Source organism: Gopherus flavomarginatus, chromosome 7, assembly GCF_025201925.1.
Source record: "Gopherus flavomarginatus isolate rGopFla2 chromosome 7, rGopFla2.mat.asm, whole genome shotgun sequence".
Lineage (NCBI taxonomy): Eukaryota > Metazoa > Chordata > Testudines > Testudinidae > Gopherus > Gopherus flavomarginatus.
The window spans coordinates 21,829,646-21,843,834 of record NC_066623.1 but is presented as its reverse complement, the minus strand read 5'-3'; the positions used below and the strand labels follow the sequence as shown (position 1 = coordinate 21,843,834).

The 14,189-nt window shown below is 47.3% G+C and overlaps 1 protein-coding gene across 6 annotated transcripts in view; it reads right to left on the bottom strand.

Moving 5' to 3' along the window:
* ABLIM3 (actin binding LIM protein family member 3) overlaps positions 1-3,815 on the bottom strand; it is a 113,010-nt gene extending 109,195 nt beyond the window's left edge. For all 6 annotated transcript variants that reach the window (XM_050962662.1, XM_050962658.1, XM_050962659.1 and 3 more), the window contains exon 1: positions 3,549-3,815. In XM_050962662.1, coding sequence (XP_050818619.1) covers positions 3,549-3,561 — 13 coding nt within the window. In that variant the 5' untranslated portion in view covers positions 3,562-3,815. The remainder of the gene's footprint in view (positions 1-3,548) is intronic.
* Positions 3,816-14,189: the final 10,374 nt, after the last annotated feature.

Below are 14,189 nucleotides of genomic sequence, written 5' to 3'. Positions count from 1 at the left end.
TCCACGTCCACGCACTGCTCTGGGAGTGACCCAGCTCTGACTCCAAATCCTGGCTCTTCCTTTCAGGCCAACAGGCACTGGAAACACTTTGGTGGGGGGGGGGGTACTTCTACATGGTCAGATCGGATACCCATTTCCCCCACGGGTGCAGGTGCTCGGAGCAGGGTGCCAGGACATGCTTGAACCCAACACTAACACCACTGAGAATACGGAGGCTGGAAAACAAATGCAAAAAGCTGCAGTGTGACAGGAGGCAGGACACTCATCCTCTAGGAAGGATTCCCCTCCCATTACTCATCTCTCCAGCTAGCCAGTGGCACCAGGAGTCTCTAAATGGACAGCCTCTCCTGAATGGAGTCCCTTCCAATTCTCTTGGCCAGAAGAATTGTGGGTCACAAAGAGACAGAGGTGGGCAAACTATGGCCTGTGGGCCACATCCAGCCTGCGGGCCCCTCCTGCCCAGCCCCTGAGCTCCTGCCCCGGGAGGCTAGCCCCTGCCCTTCCCCTGCTGTTCCCCCTCCCCCACAGCCTCAACTCGCTCAGCCGCCAGCGCAGTGCACCGGGCGGTGGGGCTGCAAGCTACTGGGGCAGCACGGCTGCAGAGCCGGGGCCTGACCCAGTGCTCTGTGCTGCGCAGTGGTGTGGCTGGCTCCAGCCGGGCAGCACGACTACCTGTCCTGGTGCTTTGTGCAGCGCGGCTGTAACTCCACCAGCCACCGGTGCGCCAGGTAGCGCGGTAAGAGGACAGGGAGCAGGGGGTTGGATAGAGGGCAGGGGACTTCGGGGTGGTGGTCAGTGGGCAGGGGTGTGAATGGGGGCGGGGTTCCCAGGGGGCAGTCAGGAAGGAGAGTGGGGGTTGGATGGGGTTCTGGGGGCAGTCAGGGGACAGGGAGAAGGGGTGGTTGGATGAGGCAGGTGTCTCGGGGGAGGGACAGTCAGGAATGAGAGGAGGGGTTGGATGAGGTGGTGGGGTGTGGGCAGGGATTCTGGGGGGTGGTTAGGGGACAGGGGTTGGATGAGGCAGGAGTCCCGCCCCAATCGGGGGAGAGAAGCAGGAGGGATGGGATGGGGGCGGGGCCGTGCCATGTCTGGCTCTTTGGGGAGGCAGCACCTCCGCTAACCAGCCCTCCATACAATTTTGGAAACCCAGTGTGGCCTTCAGGCAAAAAAAAAAGTTTGCCCATCCTGGTCTTAAGGACTAAGCTGAGAAGGGAGGGAAGACACCAGGGCCAGGTTCCTGTTTCTCCCCCACGGGATTGTGGAATTTGATAGACTCTCAGGCAATGGGCAGTATCCACATGGCTGGGTTATGCAGTAGCTAAGGAGTGGTATTGTTTGCTGTATTACTGCATGCCTGGGAGGGGAGTATTTGACACCCCCAGAGCTTAGACAGGAAGCATTTACCCAGGGGAGTGTCCCTTCTTTTCTGTCCTCTCCTCATACCTATTAAACTAATAGATTTAGTGGAGTTGTCATCTTCTTCCCCACACATCCCTGTAACTTCCAGCCCTGTACACACCCCAATAACGGACTTGTGGGCACACAGGCCTTTTAGGCCATAAATTAGTTGTGAGGTTCATAGCAGACTGCAGACTCTTTGGGGAAAGAGATCGTCTCTTCCTATGTGTTCAGCGCCAGGCACAGCACAGTAGGGGCCTGATCCTGGTGGGGACCTCTCAGTGCTACCATAAGAAGCAGCAGCACTGTGGCAACGGATGCGCTAAATAAATAGGTACATAGAACTCTCTTGTGCCCAGTTCAGGGGCTCAGAGTCCTTTGGCGAGGACAGAAGTGAATTACATTTCCAAACTTTCATTAACCATAATATCAAATTAATAGCCAAAGAATACCACCACCATATAAGCCCCTTTCAGCCAAAGATCACAAAGCACTTTACAAAGAGCATCATTATCCCAGCTTCATCCTGCAAATGGGGAAACTGAGGCATGGCAAGGTGATGTGCCCAAGGTCACACAGAAGGTCAGTAGCAGAATCAGGAATACTCCTGGGCTCCTGGTCCCTGCTCTAGTCACTTGATCATGCTGCCTCTCATATAGCACATTTCTCTCACCAGTTGCCAAGGGGCGAATTCTGCTATTTGGGTTTGACTGGCCTCTCTGTACACGTGAGAGCTTAGTAGCGCAATTGGATCTTTAAGAAATGCTGGTTCCACAAACAGTGATTATCAGCACCCAAGCTGGAAGCAAATAATCAGGAGGAATTATTATGCATTTGTCAACAATCTTTTCAGGGCAAAATCCCTTCCTAGTCTCTCCTGCCTGAATCCAGCCCCTTTGTGTTTTCATCTGATCACCCTAATCCCTGAAATCCAGCAAGCAAAAGAGTACAATCCCCATCCCTCCAGGACATTTATTCACCAACCCTGGAGTTTATCAACTAGCAAGACACAGAGGGTGCGTACATCCACCCAGTGTCCGAGGAAGGATTTGATCCCTATTGTCTCCTCTGTGAGCATCCCCCATAACATGTAGGCAGCCTGTGCTCCAGGTGTGGCTCCCACAGAGGGAGCCTGGAAAGTTTACTTGTCTATGACACAATCCAACAAATCTGGGATCACCTGTTCTGTCGGCTGGAGCTTGCCAAGGAATTTTTCCTCGCACTTTGCCTTGGAGCTACTCCACCCCCTGGTATTGAGAAACCCAGGACTGGTAGGCCCAGGACTGTGATGGGGCATACAAGTCATTGAACTGCTGTTCTCTGTCAGTGGGAGTTCAGTTCTTCATGCACATAACCTTTAGAACTAAAAATCAATCAGGGGGGAAACTAGCAGAACAACCCTCAGATGGTATTTTGCATTGATTGATTTGGGTACTGGCTAACTTGGATGCCTTTATTAAAGGCCTTGGCCAAAGTTCTGCTAACAAGCTAGATAATAACAAACAATAAAAGAGAAGAGAAAATAGATAACTTGCAACGACCAATTAGTCCCTCAAGACTCTGAAATCTAAGTTGCAAAATAGGGAGCCATCCAGACGGGCCGTATGTGCCTGTAATGATCTCACGCAGCACATTAGCTAGCTGTGCTCTGCTTATTTAGCAATTCATACGTAGCATGTGTCTGTGTCTCACACACATATAATAGATACTCACTAACCTGGTTAAGGGAAGGGACATCATTCCTGGATCTCTCTTCATTCTGATCAAACTCTACCCACCCTGTTAGATCCATGTCTATTTATACATAGGTGGTGGCACAAGCAAGCCTATCACACATCAGTGTGTGTGTGTGTGTGTGACTGCACAGATCTTTCAAACCATGTTGCATGTAGACAATATATTCCATACACTGCTGTCCAAAAAGTCTTTAAAGGAGGTGGACATGGGACTTGAGCACATTAGTCATAACAAAGAAAGCCTAAGAAAATCATTCCTTATCTTGCAGGCCATCAAAAAGGATGAACCCCCCCCCACACACACACACTGGGATAGTCCACCCTGATGTGACATTTTCCTTTCTATTCCTCTCAGCCAGACCCCATGCAACATAAGCCCCTTTTTCCCCACAGCAAAGGAAGAGCTGTACTTACTGCTAGTGCTCATGCTGCCGATCCTGCTCGGTCCTTCTCATTCAACAAAGCTGCTCTTTCAATCCTCTCTTTTTGATGGGAGTGGGTTTTTCCCTTTTCTTCCTAGGAGAAAGCTTTCCGTGTGATTGCCATCTAATTCATGCCAAGGTGTCTCCTGCGTCTCACACTATTTTCTCCCCAGGCTCCTGCCTTTGCTCTTAATTTTGAGCAGGCAGATACTAAAGTCAGGGGTGGGGACAAAAAGAAGCAGGGAACCTGAGAATAAACCAGGGCGTCTCTCTCCCCTCCCAGCAACAGAGCCGTGTGAAGCAGCGCACAAAACGTCTGTTAGTCTATAAGGTGCCACAGGATTCTTTGCTGCTTTTACAGATCCAGACTAACACGGCTACCCTCTGATACAGCGCACAGAGGCAGCTGGCTGACTCCTGCTCAGGGCTGACTTCTCTGGAGGGTGCTGTCATGCAATGCAGACCAATGCCTGCTAAAGCGCTTCTTATAGCTCCAGGGGGGTGTGGGCCACAGAAAGGGGAGGAGGACCCGCACAGAGCTGGCTCATCAGAAGCAGCTGCTCGCCCCCCACCCCAGTTATCATATAGCTATTGAATCTAGCCGAGGGGAGCCCCACCTAGCGCTCACCTCCTCCCAGGCAAGTTTGTCAGCAGAAGCCTCTTTCCAGTGCAGCTGGAGGAGTTCCATTCAGGCAGGGCTGGGGCTGGGGCTGGGACTGAAAATTGTGATGAAAAGGAAGAGGAGAGAGAGAGAGGAAATTAGCCACATTGGGCAGGGTTTGCTTGGCTTGGTCCCTGGCGAAGGGGCTGTTCGGGCTGCCCTCTGCTGGCTGAAATGCGCCGGTGCTAGTTGCATGCAATGCATCGAGTTTGCAAAGTGAAGGAAGCAGGCAAGCAAGCAGGTGTATCCATTTGCAATTTTGCAAGTTCCTCCCCTTCACTCATCCCATGGGTTCTCCAACTTTCACCTTTCCCTATCATCACGGTCCCACCATATTTATAGCGGGCGGGGGCGGGGGCTGACTGGGAGGCCCTCAAAGTTTCTTCTTCAGTAGGCTTGGCAGAATAGGATTTGTATTTGTTTATAATTTCCATGGAGAATATCTATGTTTATTTTTAAGCATTTCCCCCCATTTTGATTGATTTAAATTGTAACCGTTGTGCAGACTGGTGGGTTTTAGGCATTTTTTATTTTGCTCGATTTAATTTTTCACAGTGTGGGAAATTATGAGGAGTCAGATGTAGATTATTTAATAACAGGAGACGATTTCAAAACCTTCAAGCTTTATAATTGTTAAAACACAAATTGTCAACACCACATGTCAAGCTATACAATGTAAGTGTCCTTAAATCAGACTCTAAGTTTTCAAGCAGCATTTTCCTTACTTTGCCAATTTCAGTTATAATTGCTCAAAATATTTTTCCTGGGTTTGTGTGTATAGGGTGAAAAAGATCTTTACTGACATTTACTGAAAAAATCGAATCCTACCAAGCCTAATCGTAAGTGGCCAAAGGAATCACTATCGGCCCTCTCCATCAGTATGTGAGCATCTGACCTTTAGCTCCTGTATCTCCCACCTGTCATTCCGTAGGAAGGAGGCTCCTCCCATTTTGGCACCTGTAAAAACACCTGGTATTCTCTCCCTTGCACCATAGTAAGTGATCCATCCTAGACATGCTGCTTAGTGAACTGTGGCTATAGAAAATGCTATTTTAGGCTTAGAAATAAAAGCCTCCCGTGTTAAGATTTTCACTAAGAGTTTTCTGGTGTCCTGGTCCCTCTGGCTTCAGTGGAAGGTTTGCTGTGTTAAGGATCGCAGGATTTGACCTTTGGTTGCAGGTCTTTTTCCGGACACCATGTCCCACATTTGGAAATAAGGAGCTCTGCTGACTTCAATACGTCAGGGAATGATTTGGAAGAGGACTCTAGGGGAACTGGAGGGATATGTATATCACACCTGGCTGTCCAGATGGCAAGAATGCTCTTCCCTGGGAATCAGTGAGGAGCTATCTTTGCAGGCATCAGATCAGGATTCTGAAAAGGACTTCAAAGTCATTCACTCTTTTTGTTTTGTTAGTAACTCTGTACCTACCGGAGTAAAGCATCACCCGCCGGAGCTGCTCATGGGGTTCAGTCAGCTACAGTTTATGAACTGAGACTTGCTGTGTGGCAGTCCCACCTGAAGAGACTCTGAGTAGCTCAGACAGGGTTCAAAGAAGCAAGCAATGATCTCATGTCTAATGAAAGAGGTTTCTTTATGCAGCATGACAAGCTTTGCATCTCTCCCAGCTCCTTTGGCTGCACTGCCTGCCACAGAGGCAGGGCCATTTTTCTGTTTGATTTAAGGAAGCAGATGTTTCTGGTGACGTGTAGCGGGTCTTGTGAATTACATGTGCACCTTTGGTTGTACTGCAAACCAACTGATGAAATCCTCTATGTGTCTATTTCATTTGTGTATCATAGGAGCAGTCTGCTCATTTCCATAGGAGGGTGGGGAGGTTCAGGACACTGGAACTGAGGTTGGAAATTGATGTAGGAGAGAAGGGATTAATTTAAAACAAGAAAGCAATGTAGTTAGTAAGCCAGGAGTCTATCATCACTCTGCTCACTTTGCCTATATGTTGTATACCTGTCCTTTGTCGGTCTTTGAACTTGTAGTAATGCCTATAGTTAATATTTCCTTTATAAGAGTCTGTTTTCAGTTGCTTATGACTTTGCCAAACGAGGTTGAAATTTTCAATGCCAGGTGTCTGGCTTGGACTGATTTTTTTGAGGAGATGGAAGGGAGGAGTTTCTGTGAAAATGGGTCACTTGTTTATCAGAATGAGGTTAGGGAAAAATACATTGCTTGAAACTTGGCAAGCGAGTCACCCTTGGGCCAGAGAAGCATGTATTACTGTCCTTATGAAAACCCACAACGATATGTCTGAGTGACATGCCTCTGAAAATCACTGTTTGCACATGCATATTTAGAGGTTTGTTAGAGGCTGGCAACTAAATTCTCCCAATGTTCCATCTGTACTGAGCATCTCCACCAGTGCAGAGAGGCTGAGTAGGATGTTTCCTGCAATTGCTTCTCCCACCAACTGGAGGCTGTTATGTCAGATAGGGGAGACTGTCTCTCTTATGCTCTCAATGGAACCAGAAAAGGAGGATATAGTAGAATGTATAATACTGTTATAGGGTTAGCCAGTAGGTGGTACCCTATGTAACATAACCTTGACCTTGCAACAGCCATTCCTGGCAACGCAATGATAGTGAGCATATCTGGTGTGTCTCTCTGGGAAGGTAGCTTGGTAGCCAGTGCATACTGAGTACAGAAGCTTGCCCTGCTAATAGCAGTCCTGCAACCTGTACAAGGGGTACATGACAGAGGAAGCTGGCAGCCTGAATCAAATGTAGAGGGAGGGGCAACGGTGGGTGGAATAGGAGCAGTCTGGATAGGAACGGGGCACGACAGTCCATAACCACTCAAGAGTACTGCTTTCCACAACCTGGAATAGAGTCCAGATTTCCCGAGTCCCAACTTTCCTCTGCTAACAGCAAATATTTGGGAAACCCATTAGCAAAGGGGGTGTCTTATCTCCCTCTAGTGACTGGTCCGTATAGAAGATAACTGCTACCACTGACTCCCTTAGCTCAAGTGGTAGATGTCTGTGCTCTGGAGCTAAAGGTCCTGCTGCTGCTGCTGATCTAAGAGGAGCATCAATATAATTCTGCATAATGGAATTGCTGTTTTTTCAGTTTGCTTTTTTTTTTAAATATTGAGTTTTTTATCTGTAATTTCCTATATTAAAGGAACCTTACAGTTGCAAAGCCAAGCACTGAAATAGTAGGAAATCCCAGGAATTAGATTGCCTGTGCCACCTTAATATGGCTCCCTTGTGCCTAAGCGTTATGGTACACTGTTTAATTACACTATAAAACACGTTTTTTCCCCACAAGACTGCCGCCTCACTCAGGGCACAGCATGGATGGTGCTAAGAGATGAATCGGGTTTGTGTAGTCAATGAAGCTGGCTGTCCTGGCTTCATTTGGTGCAGAAGTTGGAAAGTGTGTAGTGAACGAGGCAGAGGACTGCAGGAAAGGACAGGGCGGTCTTGCGGTTTAGGCTGTTGAATGCGCCCCGGAGAACTGAATTCTACCCCTGCCTCTGCCACAGAGGTCCGGCTTGATGCTGGGCAAGTCTTTTAAACCCAACTTCTCACAAGTAGCCGCTGCTTGTGTTCCTCACTTTCTTGGTGCCTGACTTGAGACCCTGTAGTCTGAGGTACAGAAGTCCTGAGCAATCAGCTGTAAGTGAAGTAAATGTGAGCTGTGCTCTGGATATGCAATGTGCTATGAAAATACTACATACTGTGAGGCTCTAGATGTCTCAGGTTGGACTCCCCAAACTACTAGACACTTAATAAATGTTGGCCTTAATCTTTCTGTGCCTCAGTTCCCTACCTGTGAAATGGAGATAATAGCACCCCCCCCATCTTACAGAGTTACTGTGAAGATAAATCCATTCATGTCTGTAAAGCACCCAGATCCTACAGTGCTAATTGCCATAGGAAAGCCAGAGAGGAAATTAATAACCAAGTATTCAGTGCAGTATTTGATGGTATGCAGTAAACATGACATTGGGCCACACATTGAATGATGGGGATAAAAAGAAATATTGAATAACTACCCATTCAGTGGGCACCATCCACCTGGTGCACTAAATGAGGCAGGGGCCCTTTGAAACAAGTTGTATTTGATGATGTAATGAAAGACTGTATCATAACGTAGACACACCGGAGAGCTGATATGAAGGCTGCACAGGTAGTTTTAATTCTGGCATTTCCTAACGTCTGAATGTTTGACTTGGCAACCTTAACGTCCCTTTTCACATAGCTTTGTTTTGTATATAGCTGTGGTAAGAGAAAGGAGGCAGCTGCCAGAGTGTTTTCCACAAGGCCCCCTCAGCTTTGAAACTGTCTCCCTCACCCCTTCCACACTAGCCCATGTCTATTGCCTTTCAGGATACACTGCAAGGCCTGTTCGTGTTCCCTACTGGTGTGGGAGTGGGAAGGCTTTGTGTGGGAGATACATGTTTTGCTGCTGCATTGTCATAAATTGTTGGGAAGAGGCAAGGGTGCCAGCTGGGGCGGCTCCAGGCCCCAGCACGCCAAGCGCGGGGCTCGCTCTGCCGGTCGCCAGGAGGGCAGGCAGGGTGCCTTCGGTGGCACGCCTGCGGAGGGTCCGCTGGTCCCGGAGCCGCGGGACCGGTGAGCGGCAGAGCGCCCCCTGTAGCAAGACGCCGTGCTTGGGGTGGCGAAATGTCTAGAGCCTCCCCTGGGTGCCAGGACAGGAACATCTTAATAGAAGTGTGTGCAAGTCTAAATACCATCAATCTGAGGCCCTCAGTGACATCTGTGCAGCCCCATTGCCTTCAGTGCAGGAGTGAACTAAATTGCTAAGGAGAAATGTCCTGACCTCTTAAGAATTTTATGCAGAAACTCTGGTTGTAAGTCAGTTGGAAAAGGAGTGATGTCCTGATGGTGCTCTCTAGTGTAAGTCCAGAGTCACTACCTTTGAAGTCAATGGGGTATTCAAGGTATAACTGAGATCAGAAACTGGCCCTTGGAGTCCATAGATAAGCTGGCAGTCAGGACAAGGGGAGATAAATGTCTGAGATGCTCTGGTTTAGTGGAGAGGCCAGGAGCATAGCAGCTAGGGTAGAAGTGGGCAGAACATTCAGTGCTTCAGCCAGCATAAATCCCTACTCCCAACTGCGGCACCCACAAGTTATTTGTTAGCGGTCGGGCTCTGTTCCAGCCTACACAGCCACACAACAGCCCTTCCTGGCATTTCCCAGCGCCGAGAGGAGGAGACACAGAGATACAGGGGCAGACGTTCCCTGGGCTGTGTGCATTACAATGATAATCAAATGATAGGTTCTTTTCAAGCAAACTCACATTTTCAGACATTAATTTTAGCACTGTCCAAATGTTTAGGGGGAAAAAAACGACTCAAACTGTCTGGAATGGTTGTGGGCTGGCCCCGCTCCAAGCACCGCTGGAGTGCAGTTTTGCTCAGCTCTTTATGAGCATCCTGCAACACGGACGATACATATGTGACTAAAGGGACAGCGCTTCTGAAGGGATTTGCCTCCATGCACGGAATTCAAATCACAGAAGGAGCTAGAGGGCTTTTGAAATTGACTAGCTGTCTTACCACCCAATAAACATGCCAACATCCCAGCATAAACATTCCCATGAAAGGGTAGAAGTGTTCCCCGAAGAGGAAATCAGAAGAGGGGGCACCAGGACAGCCGGGGAGATCTGCCTTGCCATGTGAGAATTTCTGTCCCTCCACTTCCCTCTATCTAAGCTCTGGATAATAATACAGACCCACCCAGTAGGGGAATTGGGATGCTTAATTAGATGGGTGACTTTAATAGGGTTGCCTGGGGCGAAACTGAGAGCACAAAGCCGCAAATAATTCACCTCTCAGTGTCCAGTTTTCATCAACCTTTCTGGCAGAGTTAATAGCCTTGCCCTGGACCAATCCCTAGGGTTGCCCACTGCATGATCAGCATTTCAGAAGGGCCAGGCTGAGAGCTCAGATAAGTCCCTGAGAAAGGAATAAATCTGTTACAGGGACAAATAGCCACTTGTGCTGAATAGGGAGAATGGTACAGACAATTAACCATGCTAAAGACTAGCGGCTAAGTCACTCCTGGGGTAACTGCACTGACCCCAAAGGAGATGCACCGCAGATTCACAGGAGACCCTACAGCTGTTGAACCAAGATCTTTCTGGTGTCTTGCTTCAGATGCTAACTGCTCTGACAGCACAAGCTTTGAGGAGGAGTGTCGCTCCCAGAAACAGCAGAATGTCAGGACCTGCTTTGAGGCTAGGACTCCCTAATAGTTCCATAGGGCTTGATACCACAGGTCAGACACTCTGGGTTTGAGTTTTCACTACTTGTGTGTGTGCAACTTTACACATGCATGTACTTGTATGTTCATTGCACCTACACCACACCACAGTCTAAGCGGACAACTTACTGTACAAAAAATGTGCATGCGCAAAGTTACCCACACTGCCTTGTGAAAGCCAGGCTCTGAAGCAGAACAGTTCTGGAGTTGGCTCGATTGTCTGATGTGAAGCAGCATCAGGGAACTGAAGTCAATGGGGCTCTGCTGATTTATAGCATCTGATGTACATCCTGCTGAAGTATCTCACCTGCTTTCAAGAGTCCTGCTGTGTACCAGGCCATTAAGGTCTCAGAAGTTGACACTGTTTTTTTGTTTTCCCTTTCAACTTTCCCTGCAGCAATGAGGATTGATTGAAAGAGCAAGCACCCTCCCACCACCCATGAGGTCGGGATCCCAATACATGATCAATGGATGGTCCTACCAACCATGAGAATTTCTTGTAAAACAACCTCAAAGCTTCCTTCTTTCATGGAGGCTTGTTGGCTCTTCTCCCTCAACTTTCCCAGACCCACCCCCCGCCCCCCCGCCCGCCCCGGGGATAACACAGTAAGAGCAATTTAGCTTTGGCAAACATTTCTTCTGCCTTGGTGCTGGAATGGCTTTATTACAGGTCAGTGTTTTTCCTTCTGTTCCTCACATTGTTTCACTGGGAAACTCAAACTCAAAGTGATTCCTGCAATTTTGGGGGTGAAATTCAGTTCTGAATGTGAGGAACAACCAGCACTAGCCAAGTGCGAGACTGGCAGGCACTGCACGTGGGGCTGCCCAGATGGGGGGGGGAAAGTGGGGCAATTTTCCCTTAGGCCCCCGGGCCCCATAGGGGCCCCGCGAGCCCTGACCGAGAATCCCTGCCCCGGCTACTCACCCAGTGGCGGTCCGGGTCTTTCAGCAGCACTTCGGCGGTGGGCCCTTCACTCGCTCCTTTGGCAGCACTTTGGCGGTGAGTTCTTCGGTGCTGCTGAAGATGAGGAGCGAGTGAAGGACCCGCCGCAGCTGCCACCACAGACTTGGAGCGCCACCCAGTGAGTACAAACGCTGTAGTAGGTGGCACCTTTTTTTTATGTCCACTTCCCCACTTTGCCACAGGCCCTCTGAATCCTCTGGGCAGCCCTGACTGCATGCGCTTTCCTTCCCTCCCACCAGCTCTGCCAACCTCAGCAGTGGCCTGCCCATTCTCCTGCTATTCTAGTCCTTCCTTTTCCTCCTCACTTCCTATACTCCCAGCCAGTGCACCTCAGTCCTGATCTGCAGCCTCCGCTCCTCCTGCTGATCTAGTTCAGGTACTCCCACAGATCTATCAATAACCCTCAGGCATGACACACAACATCCTCTCTTATTCCCAATGTAGGCACCTTGTGACACTGTTGGATAGTTCTGGGATGTGGACATAATCATATGTAGGCAGAAGGACTAAACTCATTTACTCTTTTGTTTAAGGCAGGAGTTGAACTCAGACCTCCAGAGCTGAATGGCCAGTGCAGAAGAAGTAAGATAATTGTATTTCAGTTGCTGGACAGAATTATGTAGTCAGCAAAATCCCTCTAGAATTCCAGAAACTGGACTTGAGCAATACAAAGAATACTTTATTCAGCTAATGTTGCCTCTTTTTCTGCCAGAGGAATGACCACAAATGTATGGTGATTGTCAAAATTATTGGTTAGTCAAAAAAATTTCCGTTTCCGATGGTTTAATATTCTAAATTTGAAATCTGAGCTGTGTCTCTTAGATGTGATTGGTCATATAAGTCATGTGGTATTGTTTGTACTCCCTGATTGACTGAGCATAACTCTTAATGTCACATTTTTTGGTGTTAATGTGCACAGAGAAATCAAACCTAATATTTCATTCTTGTTATTATTTGAGCATGAGATTTAAAATTAATTTAACACTATTAAACTTCAACCACATGAAGTTGCAATTTTTTTTTTGAAAAATTTTAGTCCAAAGATGGACAAAATCAGAAATTTTTGTGAAAACAAGTTTTTTGTCAAAAATTTCCATTTTTTGGATAAGACTGAAAAATGAGGTTTTTTGTTTATTTTGATTTTAAGTTTAGCATTTTTTTCCCCTGCCACTCCTTCCACCAATAGTGCAATAGCAAAATTTAAAAAAAGGGTAAAAGGGGGAGGCAGGCATGGGGGAAAGGTAAATGGAGGGGGAAGAAAAAAAAGAAAGAAAAATGAGGCATTTTGAAAATGGACATTTTTGATAATTTCTTGAAAATTTGCCTATAAAAATTGTTCATGTTTGAAACCCACAGGATGAAAATGACACATTTCTGGCAATTTGTCTTCCAATTTTTTGACAAAATTTGAACAAATCTTTGCAGAAAAATCTGGTGCGGAGTTGGCCTATTGTGTTACCAGCCTGCAGTGCCTTAAAGCAGAGACATAAAAACAAACAGACCCTGGGGAAAGGAGCTGGACTTTTTCTGGTCACTCTTACGTCATGGCAAGGAAAATGATTTTTGGGAGTTAGCTGCAAATGCTTTCTAGTATGTGTTTGCAACAGGCATCAACTAATTGAACTGGAACATCCACTAAGGACAAATGTCCTCTAGGCCAGTGCCTCTCAGCTTTCCCAGACTACTGTCTCCCTTTCAGGAGTCTGATTTGTCTTGCACACCCCAAGTTTCCCCTCACCTAAACTACTTGCTTACAAAATCAGACATAAACTTACAAAAGTGTCACAGCACACTGTTACTGAACAATGGTTTACTTTCTTGTTTTTGCTGTATAATTATAAAATAAATCAATTGGAATATAAATATTGTACTTACATTTCAGGGTATAGTCTATAGAGCAGTATAAACAAGTCATCGTCTGTATAAAATGTTAGTTTGTACTGAGTTTGCTAGTGTGTTTTATGTAGCCTGTTGTAAAACTAGGTAAATATCTAGCTGAGCTGATGTATCCCATGGAAGACCTCTGTGTACCCCCAGGGATACACATACCCCTGGTTTAGAACCACTGCTCTAGGGGCTAATCAGAGACCAAAATTATTTCACTTGTGTCCACGGCCAGGTGCCCAGAGGTGAAAGCTGAGGATGCTATTTCACTGTGTCACAAGCTTTCCCCTGAATTTGACTCCTTTTTAAATTTTGTTTTGTTTTGTTTTGATTTTTTCTTACTGCTCCAAGGATTTGAACATCCTGACCCCAATCTCACTGTATTTCCCCCTCTGACACGTATATCATGAAGTACACAGCTGTTTACTGGGAGGGCTGTGGGTGGCTGGTTAACTGCACTTAGTGTATTATCACAACTCTGGTTTAAACTTGGAATGATCACTGTGAGGGAACTGGTCTTCATTATTGAAACAAAGGAATGTGAGTTGGGGCTCCTGGGTTCTGGTCCTGACGCTCACTGACTGTGTGATTTTGGGCAAATCCCTCTCCCTTTCAGTGGCGGTTCCCATAGATCTAGCTGAATTCATGTGTGTGAAGCATGGCAAGATCCTTGGTAGGAAGGCGATAGAGAAGGGCAATGGGTTAGATTGCTATCTGGAATCTCACTATCAGCAGATGTTTGAAATAGGGTTGCTAACCCTCCAGGATTGTCCTGGAGTCTCCAGGAATTAAAGATTAAAAGATTGTCATCTGATGAAACGTCCAGGAACACCATCCAACTCTGGATGGCAACCCTAGTTTGAAAGTATGTGGT